Source organism: Papio anubis, chromosome 4 (genome assembly GCF_008728515.1).
Source record: "Papio anubis isolate 15944 chromosome 4, Panubis1.0, whole genome shotgun sequence".
NCBI classification, from domain to species: domain Eukaryota; kingdom Metazoa; phylum Chordata; class Mammalia; order Primates; family Cercopithecidae; genus Papio; species Papio anubis.
In genome coordinates, this window is record NC_044979.1 from 45,874,556 (window position 1) to 45,901,708 (window position 27,153).

Genomic DNA, 27,153 nt, shown 5'->3' on the forward strand with positions numbered 1-27,153 from the left:
CCATCTGGGGGTTTTATGGGATACAGTGACAGATCATCAGGCCTTAGATTCTCCTAAGGAGTGTGCAACCTAGATCCCTCATATGCACATTTCACAATAAGAGTTCGTGCTTCTATGAGAATCTAATGCTGTCACTGATCTGACAGGATACAGAGCTTAGGCAGTAATGTGAGTGATGGGGAACAGCTGTAAATACAGATGAAGCTTAACTAACTCACCTGCCATTCACCTCATGCTGTGCAGCCCAATCTGACAGGCCACGGACCAGTATTCGGGGTTGGGGACCCCTGATATGTATGATTTGCAAATATTTTCTCAGTGTCCGTGGCTTCTCTTTTCATTCTCTTGACAATGTCTTTCACAAAGCAAAAAGTTTTTAGTGACATTCAGCTTATCAATTTTTTCTTTTATGGATCATGCGTTTGGTGTCATGTCTAAAAAGTCATCACCATACCCAATGCCATTATAGGTTTTCTCCTGTGTTACCTTTTAGAAAGTTTATAGTTTTGCATTTTGCATTTATGATTCTTTTCAAGATAATTTTTGTGAAACGTATAAGGTCTATGTCTAGATTTACTTTTTTTCTTTTTTGCATGTGGATGTCTAGTTCTAGCATGACTTGTTGAAAATATTTTTTCTTCATTGTATTGCCTTTGCTCCTTTTTCAAAGATCAGTTGACTATAGTTTTGTGGGTCTATGTTTGCACTCTCTAATTCTGTTCCATTGATGTATTTGTCTTTTCTTTCACCATTGCCACACTGTCTTGATTACTGTAGCTTTATAGTAAGTCTTGAAGTTGGTAGTGTTAGTCCTTCAGTTTGTTTTTCTCTGTCAATATTGTGTTGCCTATATTGATTTTAGGTACTATGGAATATTATTCACAACTTTACTGATTCATAAGGTACACAGATATTTGGCTGAACATTATTTCTGGGTGTATCTGCGAGTATGTTTCCAAATGAGATTGACATTTGAATCTGTAGACTGAGTAAAGCAGATTGCCCTCTCTGTTGTGAGTGAGTAGGCCTTTTTTGAGGCCTTCCCTCTAGCTGGGACCTATACCATTGACACTTCGGTTCTTAGGCCTTTGAACTTGGACTACAACTTATAAAATGGTTCTCAAGCCTTTTTGGACTTGGACCAGAACTTATAAAATAGTTCTCAAGCCTTTGGACTTGGATTGGAACTATACCATGAGCTTTCCTGGTTTTACACCTTAGGCATAGCAGATTGTGAGACATTTCAGTCTGCATAATCATAAGAGCCAATTCCTTATTACAAATCTCTTTTTAGATATCTATTTATATATATATATATGTACAGATATAATAAATTTATCCTATTGGGTTTTTTCCTCTGAATATATGAATAGTTTATGCACTACAATTACAGTATTGAGTATTCTGAATTTAACTATGTATGTACCTTTACCAGTGAGTTTTATATTATACTTTCAGATGATTTCTTATTGTGTGTTAGCATCCTTTTCTTTCAAGTTGAAAAATTCTCCTTAGCATTTCTGGTAAGGTAGGTCTGGTATGAAGTCTTTCATCTTTTGTTTGTCTACATATTTCTCCTTTGTGTTTGAAGAATAGCTTTGCTGGGTATAGTATTCTTAGTTGAAAGTTGTTTCCTTTTTTTTTTTTTCCTTCATATTCATTGAATATGTCATCTCATTCCCTCTTGGCCTGTAAGGTTTCTACTGAGAAGTGTGCTGCCAGATGTATTGGAGCTCCTTCATTTGTTACCTGTTTCTTTTCTCTTATTGCTTTTAGGATCCTTTCTTCGTCCTTAACCTGTAAGAGTTTGATTTTATGCCTTGAAGGTAGTCTTATTTGGGTTGAATCTGCTTGGTGTTCTTTGATGTTATAACTGCATATTTGTATCTTTCTCTAGGTTTGGAAAACTGTTTTTATTTCTTTGAATAAACTTTCTACCCCAATGTCTTTCTGTATTTCCCCTTTAAGGCCAATGACTCTTAGAATTGCCCTTTTGAGGCTGTTTTCCAGACTTTTAAGCGTACTTCATTCATTCTTTTTCACTCCTTTTTTCTTTTTCTCCCGAGTCTGTATTTTGAAATAGCCTATCTTTGAGCTAATTCTTTCTTCTGCTTGATCAATTCTGTTTACATAGTAATACATATTTTTGTTCATTAATTGAATATTTCAGCTTCAAGATTTCTGTAGGATTCTTTAAATTATTTTATTCTCTTTGTTAAATTTCCCTGAAAGATTTATGAATTCCTTCTCTGTTTTTTTGAAGTTTGTTGAGATTCCTCAAAAAGCTGTTTGGAATTCCCTGAGAAGTCGTATATCTGTACTACTCCAGGATTGGTCACTGGTGCCTCATTTAGTCTCTTTGGTGAGGTCATCTTCTCCTGACTGTTCTTGATGCTTGTGGATGTTTTTCAGTGTCTGGGCATAGAAGAGTTAGATACTTCTTCCAGTCTTTGTAGTCTGGACTTGTTAGTATCCATCATTTTTCAGAGGGCCTTCTAAGCTTTCAGAGTTAAAGTAATATATAAGCCTGTGGTCACTGTAACCATTTCAGCCCTAGAGGGCACTCTAAGCCCAGGTATGCTGCAACTTCTGCACATTCCTGAATTCCCAGTCCTAATGGACTTAAAGGGAGAAGTTGCTGGGTTCCCAGGCAAAATCCCTCTTCTTCCCCCAAGTGGAATGAGTGTCTCTTTATGCTGTGCTGGCCGGAGTTGGGGAAGAGGTGACACAGACAATCTTGTGGCCACCACAGCTGGCCTCATGCTGGGTCATTTTTGAACTGCCATTGATGTTTACTGAAGGCCCAAGGCCACTTTAGTCAGCAGGTGATTAATCCTGTGGGGACTTGGGTCCATCCCCCCAGGGCAGAGGATTCCCTTCTGTCCCAGGGTGGGTCTAGACGTGCCATGTGGGAACAAGAGCCTGGAATCGGGGGCCTTAGGATTCTGACTGGTGCTTTGTTTTACTGTGGCTGGGCTGGTGTCTGGATTGCAAGGCAAAGTCTCCTATACCCTTCCTCTCCTTCCCCCAAGTGGAAGAAGTCTCTACACTGCACTGCCTAGAATTGGGGGAGGGGTGATGCAGGCATTCCCATGGCCACCACAGCTGGTGTCACACTTGGTTGTAGTACCCTGGGCCCACAGCCTCTGCTGAGACCAGCACAGCACTGAGGCTTACCCAAAGACTACAGTTGCTATGGTTTGACTGCCACTGACATTTATTGGGAGCCCAAGGCCACTTTATTCAGCCAGTAGTGAAGCTGACTAGGACTCAGATTTCTCCCACTAGGGCAGCAGATATCTCTCTGTCTGTTCAAGGATGGTCTAAATGCCCCCTGTGGGCATCAATAGATTTCTGTCCAGTGCTGTGTTCCACTGTGACAGGGCAATGTGGAGTTCCAGTGCAAAGTCCCACAATTTCACTCTCCCTCCCCAAAGCACAAAGATTATCTCTCTGGGGTGTGCTGCCTGAGCTTGGGAGAGGGATGGTATAGACAGTTCAAGACTGTCCTTCCTACCTTCTTCAATGCATCTTTTCTTGTTAGGCTAAAACCAGGTACTGTGGTCTCTTAACTGATTTAGTTCTTATGAAGGTGCTTTTGTGTGAATAGTTACTCAGTTTGATATTCTTGCAGGTCTAGGTGGTGATTGCTGGAAGATTCTGTTTGGCCACCTTTTCATACATTTCTCTGTTTTATGCAGTCCTCATCTAACTCTGTACTTTGAGTGGCCTCCAAAGCCAATTCAGTCTCAGATTTTTATTTTTTCAATAACAGGTAAAATGAAATGTTATTTTTTATTTCCTTGTTTTGCCATAGGTATGAACGGTAAGTGCTTTTATTTGCTCTCTTTATTGATCTATATTTTTTGAGGGCATATGGAGATATTGGAATTTAAATGGTTGTCATTATTCTATGAGAACCTAGAATTTTAGCCCTTTAAGTATTTTACTGCCAAATTTCTTAGTAGCTGTTAGGTTAGACCACATAAAATTGCAATTTTTGTAGCTCAAGAACTTTTGAATATCACCAGTTTTATATGGTTCTACCTGATAGAAACATAAGCTTTTTAGTATAATTTCAAGTTGATAAAGTCTACATTTTTATCAACTTTACTGAGGTATAATTTATATACAATAAAATGCATCCATCTAGTGTACAGTTTAATGGGTATTTACAGTTGTTTACACTTATGTAACCACCACCACTATCAAGATATAGAACATTTTTCTCCAGAAAGCTGGCTTGTACCCCTTTGCACTCATCCCCACACCCTACCCCAAGCAGCTTCTAAACTGCTCTCTGTCATTAGATTAGATTTGTAAAGACCACATTTTAAAACTGACCTATGGATCTTGTGTGATTTGAAGCTTGCACACCTTGACTCTCCTTCCTCTCTATATGTCCACTAGGCTCAGGGCTTTTTCTTTTGAGAATAGGTCCACTCATCTTCTGCCTAGTACTTTAAACTTCATGTGCCTTGAACTAAGGTACATCTCTGAAGATTCATTCTGCTTTTCTCTTTCATGTCTTTGCTTATGCTGTCCTTTCTGCCTAGAAAGTTTCCACTCAACTTCACTTTCCTGGCTTATTCCTACTCACCTTTCTAAAATCAATTTATATTGCTGATTTTAGGTTGGGTTAGGTACTTCATTTATAGAAATAACTATCTTTGTTTATCTGTTAATCTCTATCAATCATGTTTTTTATTATTATATATAATAATTATTTGTGTCCTTTACTGAGGTAACAGTAGCTTCTTGAGGTTAAGAATTATGCCTTCTGCAATTTGGCCATCATGCACCTCTACACATGATACGTACTTAATAAATGTTTAATTCATGCTTAATAAGTTTCAACTTCTGAATATAGAGTTAAAACTAAATCTACATAGTATAAGTTAAAGAAGTCTTACGTAATAGGAACTAAGAAAAACTGAAGTTAAACTAATGGGTTCCTGTAAGCGTGAAGGAGAAATGGGCATAGTTCCCTTGGACTATAGTTGCACTTGCTGAAACCAGTTTTGCGTGAATTCTTTGCTCTTCAATTCTTCTTTTGCCATATATTTTTGGAACCTCACCAAACAATGTCTGTGGAGAATGATAAAGTAGCTTTGTGTAAAGTGTGCGCTATATGTAGTAAATTAAGTACAAATAAGAAGAAAAATGAGCTCTCTCTCTCTATATATATACACAAATATACACAAATATATATACAGATATATACACAGACATACACACACACACACACACACACACACTCATCCTGACTTTGTTATCATAAACCAAGAGGGACCTCAAGAACAGCTGTTGGGTTATCTGTCTACTACTAGCAAAGCCAGCTCGAAATTGACTGTGACTACTATTCCTTCTGGATGTTGTCACTGCATAGTAGACTTATGTAAGCTTTGCTGGAGGAAGTTTTAGTCAAGAGAGAAGTTCAATGAAACATGTACAGGCACATCTGTAATCCTGAAAAAACGTATTTTTTATTTACTAAACATAATTTGTGATCATTCTTTATTGTGTAGTAATTTTTAAAATTTTGAAAGTGCTACAAGGTGCTCAAACTTATCTCAGTTTGACATTTTCAAAGCAGAAATCTTAAATTTGAAAGTTTCCCATCTTGATTAATAAAAGCCAGTTTTTTCTGTTTTATTTTATAGTCATACACAGTATGTTAAAATACAGCCTTATTTTTACTTGTAGTGTATGCAGAGAATATTTCCAAAATGGTGGGAAGAGAAAAGCACTTGAGAAAGATGAAAAAAGAGCTGTACTTGCCACTAAGACCACTCCAGCCTTAAATATGCATGAGTCTTCTAAACTTGAAGGTCATTTAACCAACCTCAGCTTTACAAACCCTGAATTTATAACTGAGTAAGTATGCTTTTTCTACTTTGATTATCCTGGATAACTATTAATGTAAAATAATGCAGTGGTTCATACTAAACAATGAGCAGTTTACTTGCTTTTCCAGTAGTTACATAATAGGCTGAGAAATGCAGTTAGGTAATATTATTAAATTAAAAACTAGCATAAAATTGTAAGAGCTATCTGGAAAACTAGTGGTTCTGTAGCATGTGTTGTTCTAACTGGAAAATGAAAAAGAATAGTTCCATAAATATGATTATATAATTATATATTATGTTATATAATTATATATATTACATATATGTTATGGCTATATGTGTATATATAACATAATTGTTATAGTATTATAGTTATAATGTACAGTGTAATATATAATTATATAACAATATGTAATTCTTATGTAATTATCAAAACAAAGAATCAAAACAGAAAAATCCAATTAAACCATTTAAAGTGGCTATCCACTAAGAATTTATGAATAAGGAAAAATAATGGAAGGTTATTAATAAAACCAGTTGCCATTGTTTTATTGTTGATAAGCAAATCTGCCTGCTAGTAAGATTATATGCATATAGGCACAAATTTTGTAAGTACATGACTATTATAATACAATTAATTATTAGTACAGGCATACCTCATTTATTGTGCTTTGCTTTATTGTACTTTGCAGATACTACATTTTTTACAAATTGAAAGTTTGTGGTAACCCTGAGTCAAGCAAGTCCTTTGGCACCATTTTCCCAATAGCATATACTCACTGTGGCTCTGTGATATGATTTAACTGTGTCCCTACCCAAATGTCATCTTGAGTTGTAGGTCCAATAATCTCATGTGTCGTGGGAGGGACCTCGTGGGAAATAATTGAATCATGGGAATGGTCTCCCCCATACTGTTCCCGTGATAGTGAATAAGGCTCATGAGATCTGATGGTTTTATAAGGGGTTTCCCCTTTTGCTTGGCTCTCATTCTGTCTTACCTGCTACCATGTAAGATATGCCTTTCTCCTTCCACCATGATTGTGAGGCCTCCCCAGCAACATGGAGCTATGAGTCCATTAAACCTCTTTTTCTTTATAAATTACCCAGGCTCAGGGATGTCTTTATCAGCAGCATGAAAATGCACTAATACACTGTCACATTTTGGTAATTCTCACAATATTTCAAACTTTTTCATTATTATGATGTCTGTTTTGGTGATCTGTGATCAGTGATCTTTGATGTTACTGTTGAGATTGTTTAGGGGCACCATGTAGGACAGTGAACTTATCATCCATATATGACAGTGAACTTATTCAATAAATGTCATATGTGTTCTAACTGTTCCATGAATCCACTGTTCCCCAGTCTCTGTCCCCTCTCCTCTCTCCCTACTCCTCCTTCTCCCCCTCCCGCCCTTCCCTCTCTCTTCCCCCTCATAGAATAGGCCTCTCTATTCCATAAGACACTAGGGAAATTTGGCCATTTAATAAACCTACAATGACTTTCAAGTATTCAAGTAAAAAGAGGCACATGTCTCTGACTCTAAATCAAAAGCTATAAGTAATTAAACTTAGGTAGGCATGTCAAAAGTTGATATAGGCTGAAAGCTAGGCCTTTTCTGCCAAAGAGTTAACCGAGTTGTGAATTCAAAGGTTAAGTCATTTTCTTTTATTTATTTTATTTTATGTTATGTTATGTTATGTTATTTTTTTATTTTATTTTATTTTATTTAAGACAGAGTCTTGCTCTGTCGCCCAGGCTGGAGTGCAGTGGCGCGATCTTGGCTCACCGCAAGCTCTGCCTTCCGGGTTCACGCCATTCTCCTGCCTCAGCCTCCCAAGTAGCTGGGACTACAGATGCTCACCACCACGCCCAGCCAATTTTTGTATTTTTAGTAGAGACGGGGTTTCACCATGTTGGCCAGGATGGTCTGTATCTCTTGACCTCGTGATCTGCCTGCCTTGGCCTCCCAAAGTGAAGGAAAAGTTAGTTTTTAAATTAGAAGTGCTATTCAGTGAACATGGAAATGAAAAGAAAGTAAAACAACTTTATTGCTGATGTGGAGAAAGTTTGAGTGGTCTGGATACAAGATGAAACCAACCACAGCATTTCCTTAAGCCAATACCTAATTCAGAGCAAGGGTCTAATTCTCTTCAATTCTTTGAAGGCTAAGAGAGGTGAGGAAGCTTCAGAAGAAAGTTTGAAGCTAGCAGAGGTTGGTTCATGAGGTCTAAGAAGCCATCTCCATGACATAAAGTGCAAGGTGAAGCAGCAAGTGGTGATTTAGAAGCTGCAGCAAGTTATCCAGAAGATCTACCAAAGACCATTCATGGAGGTGGCTATAGTAAACAACTGATTTTTAATGTAGATTTAAAAGCCTTCTATTGGAAGAAGAAGATACCTTTTAGGACTTTCTTGGCTAGAGATCAGAAGTCAATACCTGACTTCAGAGCTTCAAAGGACAGGCAGCCTTTCTTGTTAGGGGCTAATGCAGCAGGTGACTTTACATTGAAGCCAGTGTTCATTTACCATTTGGAAGTCCTAGGACCCTTAAGAATTATGCTGAAGCTACTCTGCCTGTGCTCTGTAAATGGAACAAAGCCTAGATGGCAGCACATCTGTTTAAAGAACAGTTTACTGAGTATTTAAAGCCTACTGTTGAGACCTGCTGCTCAGAAAAAAATATTCCTTTCTTTTTTTTTTTTTTTGAGACGGAGTCTCGCTCTGTCGCCCAGGCTGGAGTGCAGTGGCGCGATCTCGGCTCTCTGCAAGCTCCCCGTCCCGGGTTCACGCCATTCCCCTGCCTCAGCCTCCGAGTAGCTGGGACTACAGGCGCGCACCACCACGCCCGGCTAATTTTTTGCATTTTTAGTAGAGACGGGGTTTCACCGTGTTAGCCAGGACGGTCTTGATCTCCTGACCTCGTGATCCACCCACCTCGGCCTCCCAAAGTGCTGGGATTACAGGCATGAGCCACCGTGCCCGGCAAAATATTCCTTTCAAAATATTACTGCCCTTTGATAATGTACCAGGTCATCCAAGAACTCAGATAGATATGTACAAAGAGATGAATGTTGTTTTCATGCCTGCTAATACAACATCCATTCTGCAGCCCATGGAACAAGGACTAATTCAGACTTTCAGGTCATATTATTTTATTTTTTTATTTTTGGAGACAGGGGTCTCACTCCGTTGCCCAGGCTGAAGTGGAGTGGCATGATCACAGCTCACAGGAGGCTTGACCTCCTGGGCTCAAGTGACCCTCCCACCTCAGTCTCCCCAGTAGCTGGCACCACAAGCGTGCACCCACCACCATGCCCAGCTAACTTTTTTTTATTTTTTGTAGAGTGTTGCCCAAGCAGGTCTCAAATTTCTGGGCTGAAGCAATCCTCCCGTTTTAGCCTCCCGAAGTGCTGGGATTACAGGCATGAGTCACTGAGCCTGGCTCAAGTCATGTTATTTAAGAAATACATTTTATAAGGCTGTAGCTGTCATAGCAGTTTCTCTGATGGATCTGGGCAAAGTCCATTAAAACCTTCTGGAAAGGACTCATCATTCTAGATGCCATTAAGAACATTTGTGATTCATGGGAGCAGGTCAGAATATTAACGTGAATATGAGTTTGGAAGGAGTTTATTCCAAGCCTCATGGATGAAATAACTGCAGATGTGGCGGGGGAAAAAAAGTAATAGAACTAGAATTAGAAGTGGAGCTTGAAGATGGGACTGAATTGCTGCAATTTCATGATAAAACTTGAATGGATGAGGAGTTGTTTCTTATGGATGAGCAAAGGAAGTGTTTTTTTGAGATGGCATCTACTGGTGAAGATGCTGTGAACATTGTTAGAATGACAAAGGATTTTGAATATTACATAAAAGTTGATAAAGCAGTGGTTGGGTTTAAGAGGACTAACCAATTTTAAAAGAAATTCTTTGAGTAAAATGCTGTCAAGCAGCATCACATGCTGAGGCTGCAGAGAAGTAATTCATGATAGCTACAGTCAATGTATGTGGCAAACTTTAGTGTTGTCTTATTTTTAGAAATTCTGATAGCACCCCAGCTTTCAGCAACCATCGTGCTGATCAATCAGCAGCCATGAGTATCAAGGCAAAGCTTCCACCAGTAAAAAGATTACAACTTGCTGGAGGCTTAAATGATCACTAGCATTTTTTAGCCATAAAGTATTTTAAAATTAAGGTATGAACATTGTTTTTTAGACAATGCTATTGCACGCTTAATAGACTACAGTGTAGTGGAACATAACTTATATGCACTGAAAAACCAAAAAAAATGTGTAACTTGCTTTATTGCAGTAGTCTGGAACCAAAGCTGTAGTATCGCTGAGGTACTTAACTGCAATATTAAAATTGTTCCCATACCCTTTTACCCTGTTGTTTTGTAGTATCAAGTGTATTTTATTAATTACTTGAAAATGCTAAACTTGAATAGTTTTATAAATATTCTTGATAGACACAGAAAATAATTATGAAAGTAAGATACTCTTAAGCAGTTCCAAAACTATAGATACAAACAAGCATTAATTTTGGGTACTTTGATTTTAAATCATATTGAAAATATCTAGTTTTAAGCAATTACATTTAAAAATCAAAATATCTTTAATTACTTCTGTAGGGAAGCATAAGGCATCTTTACCTTTATTCAGAGGTTACTACCAAGCCTATAATGCATAATGACTTACTAAACATCCTTTAACTCATACGTTATGGACATTCTTAAACATTAATATTTTAAGTGTTGGCCAGTTAAAGAAATTATATAGTTATACTTCTATCAAACACAGATATGTATGGAAAATATCAGCTTTAGATTTCTATATATTTCTCTTTTACAGCTCTGTTATATTGTTGAGATTCCCTTATTTATTGAGTCATTGTTGCTGTATTTTCCTTTGATTCTTTAAGCATGATTTCCTTAAATTTGTTGAATATTTTTAAGACTGGGCATATCGATTGACTCATGCCTGTAATCCCAGCACTTTGGGAGGCCAAGACAGGTGGATTGCTTGAGTCCAGGAGTTCAAGACCAACCTGGACAACATGACAAAACCTGTCTCTAAAAAAAATAACAAAAAAGCCAGGTGTGCTGGCATGTGCCTGTGGTCCCAGCTACTCGGGAGGCTAAGGCAGAAGGATCACTTGAGCCTGGGAGGTGGAGGTTGCAGTGAGTAGAGATCATACCACTCACTGTACTCCAGCCTGGGTGATAGAGTGAGACCCTGTCTTAAAAAAAAAAAGTATATATAAATTATATATATATAAAATATATATAATATATAAATGATATATATCATATAAATAATATATGATATATATTATATATGTATGTATACTTTCTTAAATTTGTGTGTGTGTGTGTGTGTGTATATATATATAGTAATTACTGCCTTAAAGTTTTTGTCTGTTTAATCCAACATTTGGGCTCACTCAGAGTCAATTTCCATTTACTGCTTTTTTCCCCCTGAGTATGGACTATGGTTTTCTGGGTTTTTTTGCATGTCTCATAATTTTTGGTTAAAAAGTATAGACACTGTCATGGATTTTTTCCCCCACAAGCGTTAGTGGTAGTGGTTGTTTCTCAGTAATTTGCGTAGACTTAATCTGTGGAATCTGTCTCCCTTATTATGCTTAGTTGTTTTTTTTTTTTTTCAGAGGTGGAGAGGGTTGTTATTTTTTATTTTTTAGGCTGATTTCCTAGGGGTTGCACCAGTATCTGTGTAATTTAGTAGCCAAACAATGATAGATCAGAGGTTGCGCTCAAACACCTCAGTCAGTAAGGCTTCCACCCTCTTCCAGTAGAGTGTGTCTTGATGGGGGAGTGCATTAAACATTGAGGTGCTTTTCAAATCTGCCTCAACTTTTACTTTCTTCTAGGCCCTCTTGGGTTTTCTCTGCATATTCACATAGCCTCCCCATCAGCCATGGCTTTGTGGGGAGCTTATCTCACTCCTCTGTACCTGTCTCATTTCCAGGATCTTTGTTAAATTTCTAACTAGTCCTCCATTCTGCAGCTCAACCCAACCACAACTGCAGTCTGAGACTAGCATAGCTACTGACTTTCTATACTTGTTTCTTCCAAGTTTGCTGCTTTTACTGACACTGCTCTGTGTAGGTTTTATACCCTTTGCTCCAAATCAAGTTAGCCGCCTCTAGCAGTAAAGCTGCTATTTTTTAACAGCCAGTCCTGTCCTGGAGAAAGTTTCATACCAGCTAAGCAGGGGTTGGGGGTGGTGAGAGCAGCTCCAGGCAAAGATAGGGCAGATCCTTACTGTTCCTAAACTAGGTTCAGCTGGTTTTTATGAATAAACACTTTTCATCTTATTTGCCTTTGTTTGAGCCCTGAAGTAGTTGTTTTTGATGATTTTATCCAGTTTTATAGTTGTTTCTTGAATCGTGGAGGGGATTAACTTAGTATTGAAATGTAGCAGTAAAATGATTTAGCCCTGGATGGCTTGGTTTAGATTTTGTTCATTATAAAAACTCTGAACTCCTTAATATAGCATCAGTCCCCATTTTGTGTGTGTGTGTGTGTGTGTGTGTGTGTGTGTGTGTGTATGCGTTCTCATTCTTCCTTCTCCTCCCACTATTCTTGCAGCCTGTATTCTGGTTACATGGACCTATTTTAAATTCCTCTAGTGTGGTACATGTTTGTTCTCACTTTCTGGCAATTGCAAATGGGATACATTCTAATTCTGATAAATTATTGTTGTATTTTATATTAGACTATATTCGAAGCATGTTCTCTTCCAGAACTTTCTAGAACTTCCCAAAAGAATTTATACTCTTTGATACCAGTATTGAACTTTATAACTCTGTTGTGGTATTTATATTGTGTTAAAATTCACTGTTGAACATTTTTCTAACTACAAATGAAATTGAGGTATGAAAAATTTGCCATAGAACAGATATTATAGACATAGAAAAAAGATCACTTAATCCTGGTTACATTTAGGTACATTTCTTTATATTCTTTTTATTAGGCATTGTTATTTACACAAAAGAGGCTATGTTGCATAAAGTATTTTGTAAACTTCTCTTCCCATGCCACTAGACTGCTGTTTTGCATAATATTTCATCATGAAAATCTACCACTGTATGTGTCTAAATATAAAATGATCTGAAATACCAAGTAATACTCCATTTTTCCAAAGAGAAATCTTTCTCTCAAGCATACATACCCCACATACCACTTTTAAATATGTAGATGAAATAAGGGTCAGATGTTTACTGGTTTAGTCACAGATATTGTCATATAGGAAGATGTGCATCCTTTACTATCAAAATCTATTCAACTTTTTAGTTTAGATAGCAAGTTCATATATCAAGAGTTACCTTCTTTTCAGACTTATCTCCAAATATCTTTCAAGTCATTTGATATCTGGGTTCAGATAGCAAGGATTCACATCGTAAAGATATATTTTTTTACACTTAGATTTCATGCATATCAAATTTTTGTTACTACTGGAGTCACCTTTAAGTCATCTATATCTCAGAATTTAGATATGGCACTTTTTGAATATGTGTATAACATGATTACTGGAAATTTTATCCCAAACCCCAATTACCCATTCCCCTAACACTAGGAAAGCTGTGTGTCTACTTCTCTTTCATTGTGTACACATATATTTGTAATTATCACAAAATACTTTGCTGAATTTTTAAAAGCATTTATAATTTTTCAAAATATTCAAATATACTACCATATTTGGCCATAAAACACACCTTAACCAATTTAAAAGATCATTTTACAAAGCACGCCTTCTCTCACACTACAACAGAATTAAACTAGAAATCAGTAACAGAGAACTGAAGAGTCCCAAAATATTTGTAGATCTAACATCACACCTCTAAATAGCACAAGAGTCAGATAAGAAGTCTCAAAAGAATTAGAAAATGTTTTTGAACTAACTGAAAATGAAAATACATCTCATCAAATTTGTAGTATGTTCTGACAGTACTTAGAGGGAAATCTGTAGCATTGAATGCACATGTTAGAAAAGGTGTAAAATCAATATGATAAGCATCTATATTTGGAAACTAGAAAAGTAAGAGCAAATTATCTAAATAAGCAGAAAAAAAGAAAAATCAGAACAGAAATTAATGAAATTGAAAACAGGAAAACAATAGAGAAAATCAGTGAAACCAAAAGGTTTTGTTTGAAAAGATCAACAAAATTGATAGACCGGTAGCCAAGCTAAACCAACAAAAAAGGAGATAAGACACAAATTACTAATGCCAGAAATGAAAGAGAGCTCATCATTACTGATTCCATCAATAGTAAAAGAATAAAAAGGAATATTATGAACAGTTCTACGACTACATATTTGATAACTTGGATGAAATGGACTGGTTCCTTGAAAGATACAGTCTACTGAAACTCAGACAAGGAGATATAGATAATATGGAAAGCCTATATCTGTTACAGAAATTGAAGAAATAATTAACTGCCTTTTAAAACAGGCAGCACCAGGCCCAGATGGTTTCACTGGTGAAATCTACCAAGCATTTAAGGAAAGAAGAATACCAGTTCTCTATAGTCTATTCCTGAAAACAGAATCAGAGGGAACTCTTTCTAACTCATTCTGTGAGGCCAGCAGAATGAAGTTTAAGACACTGAACCAGTTTTCCTATTCCAAATCTGAATTAACATTTTCTTGTTCCTGACTGATGTATAAACATGATTTTTAGATAATGACTGAATCTGTATTTGGGGGTTAAGTTACACTTTGGTTGCTGGTGATGGAAACAAACCTAAGACCAGTAGGAAATTGGAGAATTTATCTAGTTGCCTGATGACATGGCTTTTTAATATCATCTTTTTTTTTTTTTTTTTTTGAGACGGAGTCTCCCGCTCTGTCGCCCAGGCTGGAGTGCAGTGGCCGGATCTCAGCTCACTGCAAGCTCCGCCTCCTGGGTTTACGCCATTCTCCTGGCTCAGCCTCCCAAATAACTGGGACTACAGGCGCCCGCCACCTCGCCCAGCTAGTTTTTTGTATTTTTTAGTAGAGACGGGGTTTCACCATGTTCGCCAGGATGGTCTCGATCTCCTGACCTCGTGATCCGCCCGTCTCGGCCTCCCAAAGTGCTGGGATTACAGGCTTGAGCCACCGCGCCCGGCCCTAATATCATCTTTTTAAAAACTGATAATATGATCTTATATTTTTTATTTATTTTTTATTTTTTTGGAGACGGAGTCTCACTCTGTAGCCCAGGCTAGAGTACAAGTGGCACATTCTAGGCTTACTACAACCTCTGCCTCCCAGGTCCTGGTTCAAGCAGTTCTTCTGCCTCAGCCTCCCAAGTAGCTGGGATTACAGGTGCACACCACCGTGCCCAGCTAATTTTTTGTATTTTTAGTAGAGATGGGGTTTTACCATGTTGGCCCAGGCTAGTCTTGAACTCCTGATCTGCCTTCCTCAGCCTCCCAAAGTGCTGGGATTACAGGAGTGAGCCACCGCGCTCGGCCCAGTGTGATCTTTTAAAGAAAACATCCAATAATTGCTACTGGAAAGCTGTACTTCAACGTATAATTACCAAATTGGTACTAAATGTCTTTGCTTCTGTGCGGCGGCAGGGAGATGTGGTGGAACCAAGTTTATGAAGTGATTTCTTACTAGGTAAGCAACCAAGCTACACTGTGTGAAGTCCTTTCAGGCCAGTGTTAGTTTTCCCCAAAACAGTCTTCGTTGTTCAAAGTAAAAAAAATGAGAGGGCTGAATAGCATAGAGACTTTGTAGGGCTCAAACATAAGCTGATGCTCTCTTTTTTGAAGGACAGTATGGTAGAATCTTGCTTTATATGAATTGTTTTTTCATTGGACGTTTAGGTTATTTCCTTTCTCACAGGCTGTTTTATTTCAGCAATAAAATCTTTGGGCTTGAGTTTGCATGTATTTGGGATGGATTCCCAAAAGTGGATTTTTAGGTTGAAGAGTATAAATGGCCTCTTGTACATATTACTGAATTCCTTTCCAGAAAAATAACATTAATTCCGTTATCTCTAGCAGTATAAATGCCCATTTAGCCAAAACTCACTAGCATTAAGTATTTTCATTTTTTCACTCTTTATTAACATGATGGAATAAAATGGTATCCCATCTGATATGATTTGGCTGTGTCCCCACCCAAATGTCATCTTGAATTGTAGTTCCCATAATCCCCACATGTCATAGGAGGGACCTGGTGGGAGGTAATTAAATCATGGGGGTGGTTACCCCCATGCCATTGTTCTTATGATACCAGGTGAGTTTTCACAAGATCTCATAGTTTTATAAGGGGCTTTTCCCCCTTTTGCTCAGCACTTCTCCTTACTGCCACCTGGTGAGGAAGGACATGTTTGCTTCCCCTTCCACCATGATTGTAAGTTTCCTGAGGCTTTCCCAGCCATGCTGAACTGTGAGTCAATTAAACCTCTTTCCTTTATAAGTTACCCAGTCTTGGGTATGTCTTTATTAGTAGTGTGATAACAGGCTAATACAGTAAATTGGTACCACAGAAAGTGGAGTGTTGCTATAAAGATACCCAAAAATGTGGGAGCAACTTTGGAACTGGGTAACAGGCAGACCTTGGAACAGTTTGGAGGGCTCAGAAGAAGACAGGAAAATGTGGGAATGCTTGGAACTTCCTAGAGACTTGGGGGGCTCAGAAGATAAGAACATGTGGGTAAGTTTGGAACTTCCTAGGGACTTGTCAAATGGCTTTGATCAAAATGCTGGTAGTGATATAGACAGTGAAGTCCAGGCTGAGGCTGAGGTGGTCTCAGCTGGAGATGGGGAACTTGTTGGAAACTGGAGGAAGGGTCACTCATCCTATGCAAAGAGACTAGCAGCATTTTGCCCCTGCCCCAGAGGTCTGTGGAACTTTGGACTTGAGAGAGATGATTTAAAGTATCTGGTGGTAGAAATGTCTAAGTGGCAAAGTGCTCAAGAGGAAGCGGAGCATAAAAGTTTGGAAAATTTGCAGCCTGATGATGCTATAGAAAATAAAAAGCCGTGTTCTAGGGATAAATTCAAGCTGGCTACAGAAATTTGCATAGGTAACGAGGAGCCCAATGTGAATCACCAAGACAATGGGGAAAGTGCCTCCAGGGCACATCAGAGACCTTCACAGCAGCCCCTCTCATCACAGGCCCAGAAACCTAGGAAGGAAAAATGGTTTCATGGGCTGATCCCAGGACCCCCCTGCCCTGTGCAGCCTCGAGACACGGTGCCCTGTGTCCCAGCTGGTTCAACTCCAGCTATGGCTAAAAGGGGCCAATGTACAGTTCAGGCCATTGCTTTAGAGGGTGTAAATCCCAAGACTTGATGGTTTCCACGTGGTGTTGAGCCTGTGGGTGCATACAAAGTGTGTGAATAGAAGAATTGAGGTTTGGGAACCTCTGCCTAGATTTCAGAGGGTGTATGGAAACATCTGAATGTCCAGGCAGAAGTTTGCTGCAGGGGTGGAACCCTCATGGAGAACTTCTGCTAGGGCAGTGTGGAAGGGAAATGTGGTCTAGGAGCCCCCACACAGAGTCCTTACTGGGGCACTGCCTAGCAGAGTTGTAGGAAGAGAGACACCATCCTCCAGATCCTAGAATGGGTAGATCCACCAGCAGCTTGCCTCGTGGACCTGGAAGAGCCACAGACACTCAACACCAGCCTGTGAAAGCAGCCAGGAGAGGGGCTGTACCCTACAAAGCCACAGGGGTGGAGCTGCTCAAGGCCATGGGAGGCCATCTCTTGCATCAGCATGACCTGGATGTGAGACATGGAGTCCAAGGAGATCATTTTGGAACTTGGAGGTTTACTGACTGCCCTATTGGATTTTGGACTTATATGGAACCTGTAGCCCCTTTGTTTTGGCCAATTTCTTCCATTTGGAATAGGTGTGTTTACCCAGTGCCTGTACCCCCATTGTATCTAGGAAGTAATCAACTTGCTTTTAATTTTACAGGCTCATAGGCAGAAGGAACTTGCCTTGTCTCAGATGAGACTTTGAACTTGGACTTTGGGTTAATAATGGAATGAGTTAAGACTTCGAGGAACTGTAGGGAAGGCATGATGGTGTCTTGAAATGTGAGGACATGACATTTGGGAGGGGCTGGGGTAAAATTATGTGGTCTGGCATTGTCCCCACCCAAATCTCATCTTGAATTCTAGTTCCCGTAATCCTCACATGTTGTGGGAAGGACCTAGTGGGAGGTAATTGAATAATGGGGCAATTACCCCCATGCTGCTGTTCTCATGATAGTGAGTGAGTTCTCACAAGATCTGATGGTTTTATTAATGGGCTTATAAAACCCCTTGCTCTGCACTTCTCCTTGCTGCTGCCATGTGAAGAAGGACGTGTTTGCTTCTCCTTCTGCCATGATTGTGTTTCCTGAGGCCTCCCCAGCCATGGTGAATTGTGAGTCAATTAAACCTATTTCCTTTATAAATTGACCCATCTCGGGTATGTCTTTATTAGCAGCATGAGAACAGACTAATACACCATTGTATTGTGTACATTTCTAACAGATACATAAAATACAACAAGGAAAAGCACATTTGTAAAATAGAAGGAAAATAGTGTGAAATTGGGAAAGTAAAATGCATTCTGTGAAATTCTAGTACTTGCCATGGCAGAAGTATGGCATGCATGTCATCATCACACTTTCCAAAATCTATGATAAACATAGGTAATTTATCATAGGATCATTCCTACAGAGCCTGGACTTGGCCTCAGAATGCTTTACGCACAGCACTCTAGAGCATTACCAGTAGTCAGTTTGAGAAAAGAAATTCATCCTCATCTGCCATTTATGTCCATTACCCTTGCTATAAATAGGAATACAGTTTTGACTTTAAGCTTCTTGGCAACTAAGTCATGGCTGTGAATAGGATCATTTCTTCATTTCCTTTTTTGCTGTTTTTTAGAATTATCTGTTTGGGGATATTAAGTGTTTACCGTTTGAGTTCTGTAGTACTCAAGATATACTTGATATGTATAGTTATTGGAGGAGGGGCTTTAACACAGGCTTCTCAGGTGAAAGAATGAAAGACAGACAAAAGGAAAGAAGGATGGAAAGAATGGAAGGACATATTTAGAATAGCAGGGTCATGTTTTCATAACAATCTACTTGAGATTGTTAACTGGAAAAAAGGAAGAGGAGAAGGACTAGTGGCAGTCAAAGGAAAGAGTACAAAACATGCTAGATGGTCACTGCCAATCCAAGAGGCTTACTATAGGCCTTATCTCCATTCTGCCTTAAGATATAAAATATTGGACATATTCTTAAAAGATTTGTGACAAAGAGGTAATGTAATGCATGACAATAGGAAATTAATAAAAAGTTCTGAATTAGATATTAATGATTTTTGCTAGTTCAGTTTATAACAGTTTAAATGTGATTTTTTAATATCCTTTTTAATGTTCTGTGGCTTAGGAGTTTTTTTTTTTTAAGTTAGCTGTTAATTTCTGTTCAGTTTTAACATTCTTTTTATTTTCTTGGACTTTTTAATATTGGAGGTGATCCTAGTGAGCAAAAGATGTTGTACCAGTAGTAAAGGAGGAAGTTAAATGTCCTTTTTTTTTTTTTTTAAGATGTTACAGTAGTAAAGGAGGAAGTTAAATTTGTTGTTGTTGTTTGTTTGTTTGTTTGTTTTTTGAGACGGAGTCTTGCTCTATTGCCAGTCTGGAGTGCAATGGCGTGATCTGGGCTCACTGCAACCTCCGACTCCCTGATTCAAGCAATTCTCCTACCTCAGCCTGCCAAGTAGCTGGGATTACAGGCATGTGCCACCACGCCCAGCTAATTTTTTTATATTTAGTAGAGATGGGGTTTCACCATGTTGGCCAGGATGGTCTCAATCTCCTGACCTCATGATCCGCCTGCCTCAGCCTCCCAAAATGCTGGGATTACAGGCGTGAGCCACTGCACCTGGCAGTTAAATGTCTTTTTAACATAATGTCTTTGGATCCTTAGGGTATCACTTTTCCAGCCAGAAACTCCTATGGCTGGTGGCGCCTTTGCCCAAGTTTTGCTTGAGCCCACTGGGCTCATTTTGCCAAATCAGCCTGGCAGGCTGTTATCAGCTTATGCTGCCGGTCCAGATCCCATGCCTGCCAAGGGCGAGCCAGGTGCAAAGTGGCAAGGAGTGCATTGAGTGAGCAATGGGCCACTGCACACAGCCAGGCATGCCAGCTGCTGTGGCGGGGCAGGCAGCTCCAGACAAGCCTGCTGCTGGATCCAGTGTACCACAGGCAGCTTCCACTGTGAGCACCCACGTCTGAACAAGGGGAATGCAGGGTGCCTGGAAGCATGAAGACACCAGAAACCCCAGAGCCCCAAGGAGGGTTTCATAGCCTTGGCTCAGGGAGCCCATCAGTCTGGGCTCCCCTAGGGGCCGCAGCTCTTCCCTCCTTGTTGCCTGCAACGTGTCAAGCCGGGTAGGAGGCCATTTCAGCCCCCTATTTTGTTACAGCTCTTTCAGTCCTGTCATTGGGTGGGTTCCTAGTTCTTTTCCCATATCCAGGAAAAATGAGGTTCACAGACAGCTGAAGGGTGGGCAAGGTAGAGAGGAGCTTTACTGAGTGATAGAACAGCTCTCAGGAGACCCAAAGTGGTAGCTTCTCTGCAGGCAGGTTGTCCTGACAAGTGTCCAGCTCTCAGCGGAGAGGAGACCCAGAGTTGGTAACTTGTTTCTGTAGGCAGGCAGTCCTGAGTGTATCCCTCCCTGGAGGGGAGACACTGGAGTCAGTAGCTCTTATTTGCAGGTATGTCATCCCGATGAGTCGAGGAGACCTGAATTGGGTAGCTCCTTCCTACAGCTGGTAGTCCCAATGTCTGTTTGAGTCTAGCTGCGTCAAGGGATGGCCTGTACTGATTGGGCCATTGGCAGGCCCAGAAAAAGCACCATAAGCTCTCATTATGGGTGGCAGACTCCACCTGGAACTGACAACTCAGCCCCCTGGCTGAGTTGAGTCTTCAGGCTATCCCTGGCTTGAAGATGGGGCGTCATGTCATCCACGGCACCCAGGCTATTCATGCCAAGGGGTGCCTGTGCCAAGCTGCCCTTATACCACCCTTGGCCTCCCTCCTATGCTCGTCGGTGCCCAAAGTCTGGAGGGGGCCAGGGTGGCAGGGGACTGGAGTGTCAGCACTGTACATGCACACTCAGCCAGGTTGCAACAACATCCGAACTCGGCCCACAACTTTGCTCTGAAATTGGAGTGGGTGGCAGGAGCAGGCCCTTCTGAGCCTGCAGGGCAGTGGAGCTTCCCAGGCCCCCAAGAGCGCTGGGATGCCCGGGTCTGCAGCCGCAGCTGAGCAGCTGTTCCCAGGAGGGCACAGCTTTCACTTCCAACTTGGAAGGGGAAGGATCTTCCACCTGTTCCCAGGTCCTGCCAGCTTCATGGAGTGTGTAGCTCTGGCCACACCTCCCCTGCTGCAGCCAGTGTCTTTGCAGCAGCCACTCCAGACGGGCTGCCGCTGCCATCAGTAATATACACATACAAAATTGTATGTATTTCAATGATGGTTTTTAATAGTTTTGCTTCTAGTTTGAAATCCATTATATGTTAATCAAATATATATACACAAATGTATTTAAACCTGAAAGTTAAATCCTACATGTATTTTGCTGAAATCCTAATTGGATAAGTTTATAATTACAAATACCAGATGTCTCTGGAGGCTTAGTATTTAATACTAAGATATTAAGTCCTGTGTAAAAAATGCATAATATAGTTTTTAAAGCTGTTTATGCAGAAAGAATGCTTATTATCAACGTCAGAATTGTTAAGTTTCCCTCCATAGATTTTCTAGACTTAAAAAATTATATTGAAGTTTATTAATAAGTGGAATGCAAATAATCTGTGCTTATCTGTTGCTTCTTTACAGTTTCTTACCTGATTTTTAGCACTGGCTCGGGGAATAACTTTGGGGAAATATCTAACATTCGGAGTCTCTTTTTTCTTCTATAAAAAAATGTATGATCATCTAGCTGGCTTTTTGGTGGGAAGAACTATGTTAAAAAACCCCAAAGCTCTACGTTTTCTGATCATGACCCAAAGCTCTAGACATTGAGAATAAAAATAGTGATTATAAGGTTCAAATCATCATTTGAGTAACAGCTCAGTAGGCAAATTCTTTTTAGAAGAATGTCATGATCCAGATTTCTATAATGTGACTGTATAAATGAGAATGATGATTGCAGAATATTTTCTACTGAAAGAAATTGTCTGGAGAGATTCATAAAGTAGATGTGTTTCCTTAGAGGTACAGCATTCAAAAAATTTATCCTGTTTTGAAGATTCTTAATGTAGTTCTGTATATTATGTCCCTAACTAGTAAAGATTTACTATCTAAAACAAGTTGTTTTATTATTTTAGTAACTAGAATTGAATCTAATTTAATTAAAAAGGTTAACTAGACTTCTATGTAAAATTGTAGAAAGATAATTGAGTTTTTACTGTTTAGTTTTAACTAACACATGACTATTTTCAAATGAGTTTTAAGCTAAAACCCCTACCAGAGCAAGTATCTGTGAATGTTACTCATTTTGTGGGCATGGCAGATGCATGTTCTACAGGTTAAGCATTCCAAATCCGAAAATTCAGAATCAAAAATGCCCCAAATCTCAAACTCTTGAAGCTCCGATATGATACTTGAAGGAAGTGTTCATTGGAGCATTTCAGATAAATATAATGCAAGTTATATATAATGCAAGTTTCAGATAAATATATGCAAATAAATAAAATGCAAATATATTCCAAAACCCAAAACACTTCGGTCCTAAGCATTTCAGATAAGTACTCAGCCTGTATTAGCTTATTTTGTGGCAATAATGGCAATTTAGTGGTTACCGACAATCAACTTCTGTATTCTCTTATCTTCCATCACTGCAATGTTATCTTCTTTTAAAAATCTTCATCTTAATTCTTGTGCTATAAAAGCCTGCTTTTTAAAAATAAGTCCATCTACTTGTTTCATAATAACAGTATTTTCCCTTTCTCTGTGTCTCTCTTAATTGTTGGTCCCGGATTCTCTACTCTTCACACTCAGCACATGGCAGCCACATATGGTGGCTTAATTAACTCCTATAGCTTTATTTCCACATATGTGCTGATTATTCCAGATCTCTGTCTTCAGTTCAGACCTCCAACTTGACCTGCATATATTTAGTTGCCCACTAGACCTCTCTATTTGTGTTTGTGCCAGTGAGATATCCTTGTGTCATAAGTGAGCTAATTTTCTCTCCTTTCCTACCTCCTGAATCACTCACATTGATTCCTCTTCCAGAGTTCCCTATTTCTAATTAAATCCATATACACACCCAAGCCAGAAACTTTTAAGATTTACTTTTGACCCCTTCCACTGTTTTACTTCCCACATCTGGTTATTCACCAAGTCCTACCATCAATTCTAAATTCTCAATTTTGCGTTAGTCTGTCTACCTCTATCTCATCTCTTACTAAGGGTATTGCAGTTAGTCTCTTTTTCCCGTCGTACTCCCATCTGTTCTTCACAGTTCAACTTGAGAGTTCTTTTGAAACACAAACCCGAAATGCCAGCTCTTTTACTAAAACCTTTTAGTGATGTCACTTTGCCTTTGAGATAAAATTCAAGTTCCTTAATATAACATAAAAAGTCCGTTATGATAGACCTTTGCCTCCCTTATTTCTCAGTACATTTTAAACTATATAAGTCAGTAATATTGAACTTCATTTTGCTTCTGCAAAATTCCAGCTCATGCCTAGTGCTTCCCTTCTGCCTAGAACATCCTTTTACAACCCATTACTTATTCCCTTTACCAGGATAATTTCCTGTTTGTCCTTAGACATAGTGTTAAATATTAAACTTTCTGATAGAGAACTTCCTTTACTCCTAGAGTTGTTATCATCAACAGGCTGCATACTTCTCTAGCACAGCACATCTCAGTGTGCTCTGTGGATCCCCAGGAGTCTGAGAAGCCCTTTCATAGAGTGGGGGGAGGAAGAGAATGGTCTGTGAATTCAAAGAATTTTTATATTCATACTAAAACATTATTTGCCTTTTTAATTGTGTTGCAATTTGTACTGATAGTTCAAAAGCAATGGTGGATAAAATTGCTGGCACCTTGGCACAAATCAGGGCAGTGGCACCAAACTGTAGTAATAGTCATTGCATTCTTCATACATTAGCAATTTCTTTTAAAGCCAGTTTTACTTAAAAATGTCATGGATGAAGCAGTAAAAATTAATTTTACTAAACTAAACTCTTGAGTAACTGTCTTTGTGTTATGTGATGAAATGGGAAGTGCGCAAAAAGTACTTCTGCTACATGCTAAAACATGATGGCATGACAATTATCCAGCCATTTTCTGTTTAGCCATTGTGTCAGGCTGTTCTCACATTGCTATCTATAAAGAAATACCTGCGACCGGGTAATTTATAAGAAAAGAGGTTTAATTGGCTCATGGTTCTGCAGGCTGTATAAGAAGCATAACATCAACATTGCTCAGCTACTGGGAAGGCCTCAGGGAGCTTTTATTCACAGCAGAAGGTGAAGCAGGAACTTGCATGTCACATGGTAAAAGCAAGAGCAAGGTTGGGGGACTTGGGGGAGTTGCTACACACTTAAACAACCAGGTCTCACAAGAACTCACTGTTGCGATGATAGTATTAATCCATGAGGGAACTGTCCCTGTGATTTAGACACCTCCTACCAGGCCCCACCTCCAGCATTGGGGATTACAATTCAACGTGAGATTTGAATGGGGACAAATATCCAAACTATGCCAGCATACACCAGAAATTTACAAAAAAAATGTGATTGCCGTTCTTATTGACAATTTTTTTGTTTTGAAAACCGTGGTTCTTTTACAGAAATTATGTTCGCACAGGATGGTTTTATCATTGCTATTTTCGATGAATTAATAAATTTTTAAAAAATATTTCACCTATACGTTCTAATATGGTAAATAGCAATACATTTAACCCACATAAACAAATGCTTTTTGGGGTATTTGGTAATTTTTAAGAGTACAAAAGGGTTCTGAGACCAAAATGTTTGAAAACCCATGCTCTAACACATTGTATTTTTCTTATTCTAACTTTTCTTACATTTTACTATAATTATTTATGGTCTGTCTTTCCTGTTAGAACACACCATAAACTCTCTGGGGGTAAGGTCCACATCTGCCTTGTGGATAACTTAGCTCCTAGAAAACTGGCAGCACATACTAAGCCCTCAGTAAATACTTGTTAAATTAGTTCAGCAAACATGTGCTGTTAACATAGGTTAGTCATAAAGGATTACAAAGATAAATAGAGCATGTTTCTTACTCTTTTGCACCCTCTTACATTTACAATGATCTTATAGTTCAGTGGACCATGAATGCAACTAGCAAGAGAGTGTTATAAATGGAGTAAAAGGGAATGAGGGAATGTGCTGTGAAGGCAGAGGAATTAATGATAATTTTTATGGGAAGATTTGATGAATTAATCACAGAGCTAATATTTGACATGAGCCTTGAAGGATGACTAGGCTTAGGAATGAGGGCTTAACAGTGAGAAGGAAAAGATTAACAAAGACTTATAAGTACATAAATATGTTGTATTTTCAGAAAACAGTGACTTGTACAGCTGACTGAGTTTTAGATAATAAAGAACTTTGAATATTATGCCAAGCAGTTCATCCTGTGTTTCTGCAGTAGAGGTGAAGCCATCTTAACATCTTAAGAAACAATATATTTTAAGAGGAGGTCTCTGCGTCCACATGCTATTATATGGGTTGAAAGATACTCTAGCAGAGAAACTAATTACAATACTAATAGACGAGACTGTGAACTCTGGGTAGAGCCAGAGAGAAGATGAGTATAAGAGATTTTACGGAGTTGTAATACCTGGTTGAGGTAGGGAAATACAAAGGTTGTGCTGAACTTAGCATTATCTCACAGAGTAGAAGACATATTATGGGGTAGAGGACATACTATGGGGTAAAAAATGAGGAAGAGTTTTAAGGAATGGGAAGATTAGTATGGTTTTGGATAAATTGAATTTGTACATATTTCCAGGACTTCTATGCCAGAACCTTGCATGTTGTTGAAAATATGAGTCTGGACCTAAGAAACAAGTTCGAAAATCAGAAAATAGATATAGAAGTCTCAACTACAGTCCAGGTGCAGTGGTGCATGCCTATAATTCTAGCACTTTTGGAAGGTTGAGACAGGCAGATCGCTTGAGGCCAGGAGTTTGAGACCAGCCTAGGCATCATGGCAAAACTTCACCTCTAAAAAAGATACAAAAAATAGGCAAGTGTGGTGGCATGTGCCTGTAGTCCCAATTACTTGGGACACTGAGGTGGGAGGATTACTTGAGCTCAGGAGCTGTGGTGAGCTAAGAATGCACAACTGCACTCCAGCCTGAGGGACAGAGCAAGACCCTGTTTCAAAAAAATAGTCTCTACTACATTTGGCATTATTTTGATTGGTGGAACCACATGTCATCTGGAACATAACCAGAATCAGTCTGGAGAAAGATGATAGAATAGAAAAAGAGAAACTTCAATTGTGGAACTTTAGAGAAGGCTTACCTATAATGGTGATGAAGCCACAGTGAATGTAACAGTTCAGAAAGACAATCATCAGTGGGATACAGATTAAGAGGATGTTCTTGGATTTAATGGTTAAGTCATCATTGACTTTGAGAGAGATTTGTGCAATGTTAAGGGTGACATCTAAATTTCAATGATTTGAAGTTCAAGTGGGAGGTTTATAGAGATGATACTCATAAGAGAAGTGTGATAGGGAAAGGTTAAGGGGTAATGCCTTGAGGGAAATTCAGATCAGTTCTACCTAACTGACTATAGCACATATTTTTATTTTGTATGTGTAAGTCTATAGAGAAAAATATTAATCTTTTGAATATCTAAGATGAATTTATTTTTAATGCTAATATACAGTATTAACAAAATTAGGGGATGGAGAAAGCTTAGAAGAAGAAAAAAGATAGAGACTATTGGAATTAAAAAGTTATTCAGTCTGAAAAGCTGTAACTGAAAAGCAGAAGAATGTTCTGCTTCTGCTTTATCCATGACAGTATTAGGTAGCCTCAAGCAACCAGAATGTTACTCACACAACCGGTGGGTTTGATCACTTGCTCATTATCAACCCAGTGACCACAACTAAAGATGAAGGGAATTTTGTTACTTATTACAAGTAAGGAGAACACCAAGGAGAGTTCCCAAAGCAGTGCCTCTCTGAGCTGGGGGCTGGGTCAGGTTTTATAAGCACAGGGTAATGAGGTGAGATATGATTGGATCTTGCAGTCAGGTGATGACAGAGG

General features: G+C 39.0%; 1 protein-coding gene across 2 annotated transcripts in view; it reads left to right on the forward strand.

Moving 5' to 3' along the window:
• The window catches only part of BMT2 (base methyltransferase of 25S rRNA 2 homolog), a 111,487-nt gene that overhangs the window by 30,530 nt on the left and 53,804 nt on the right, over positions 1-27,153 (forward strand). Inside the window, exon 3 of one of the 2 annotated variants that reach the window (XM_003896496.2) lies at positions 5,707-5,877. The exons of the other annotated variant lie outside the window; for it this stretch is intronic. Within the exon in view, the coding sequence (XP_003896545.1) occupies positions 5,707-5,877 (171 nt within the window). The remainder of the gene's footprint in view (positions 1-5,706; positions 5,878-27,153) is intronic. 2 annotated transcript variants of the gene reach the window in all.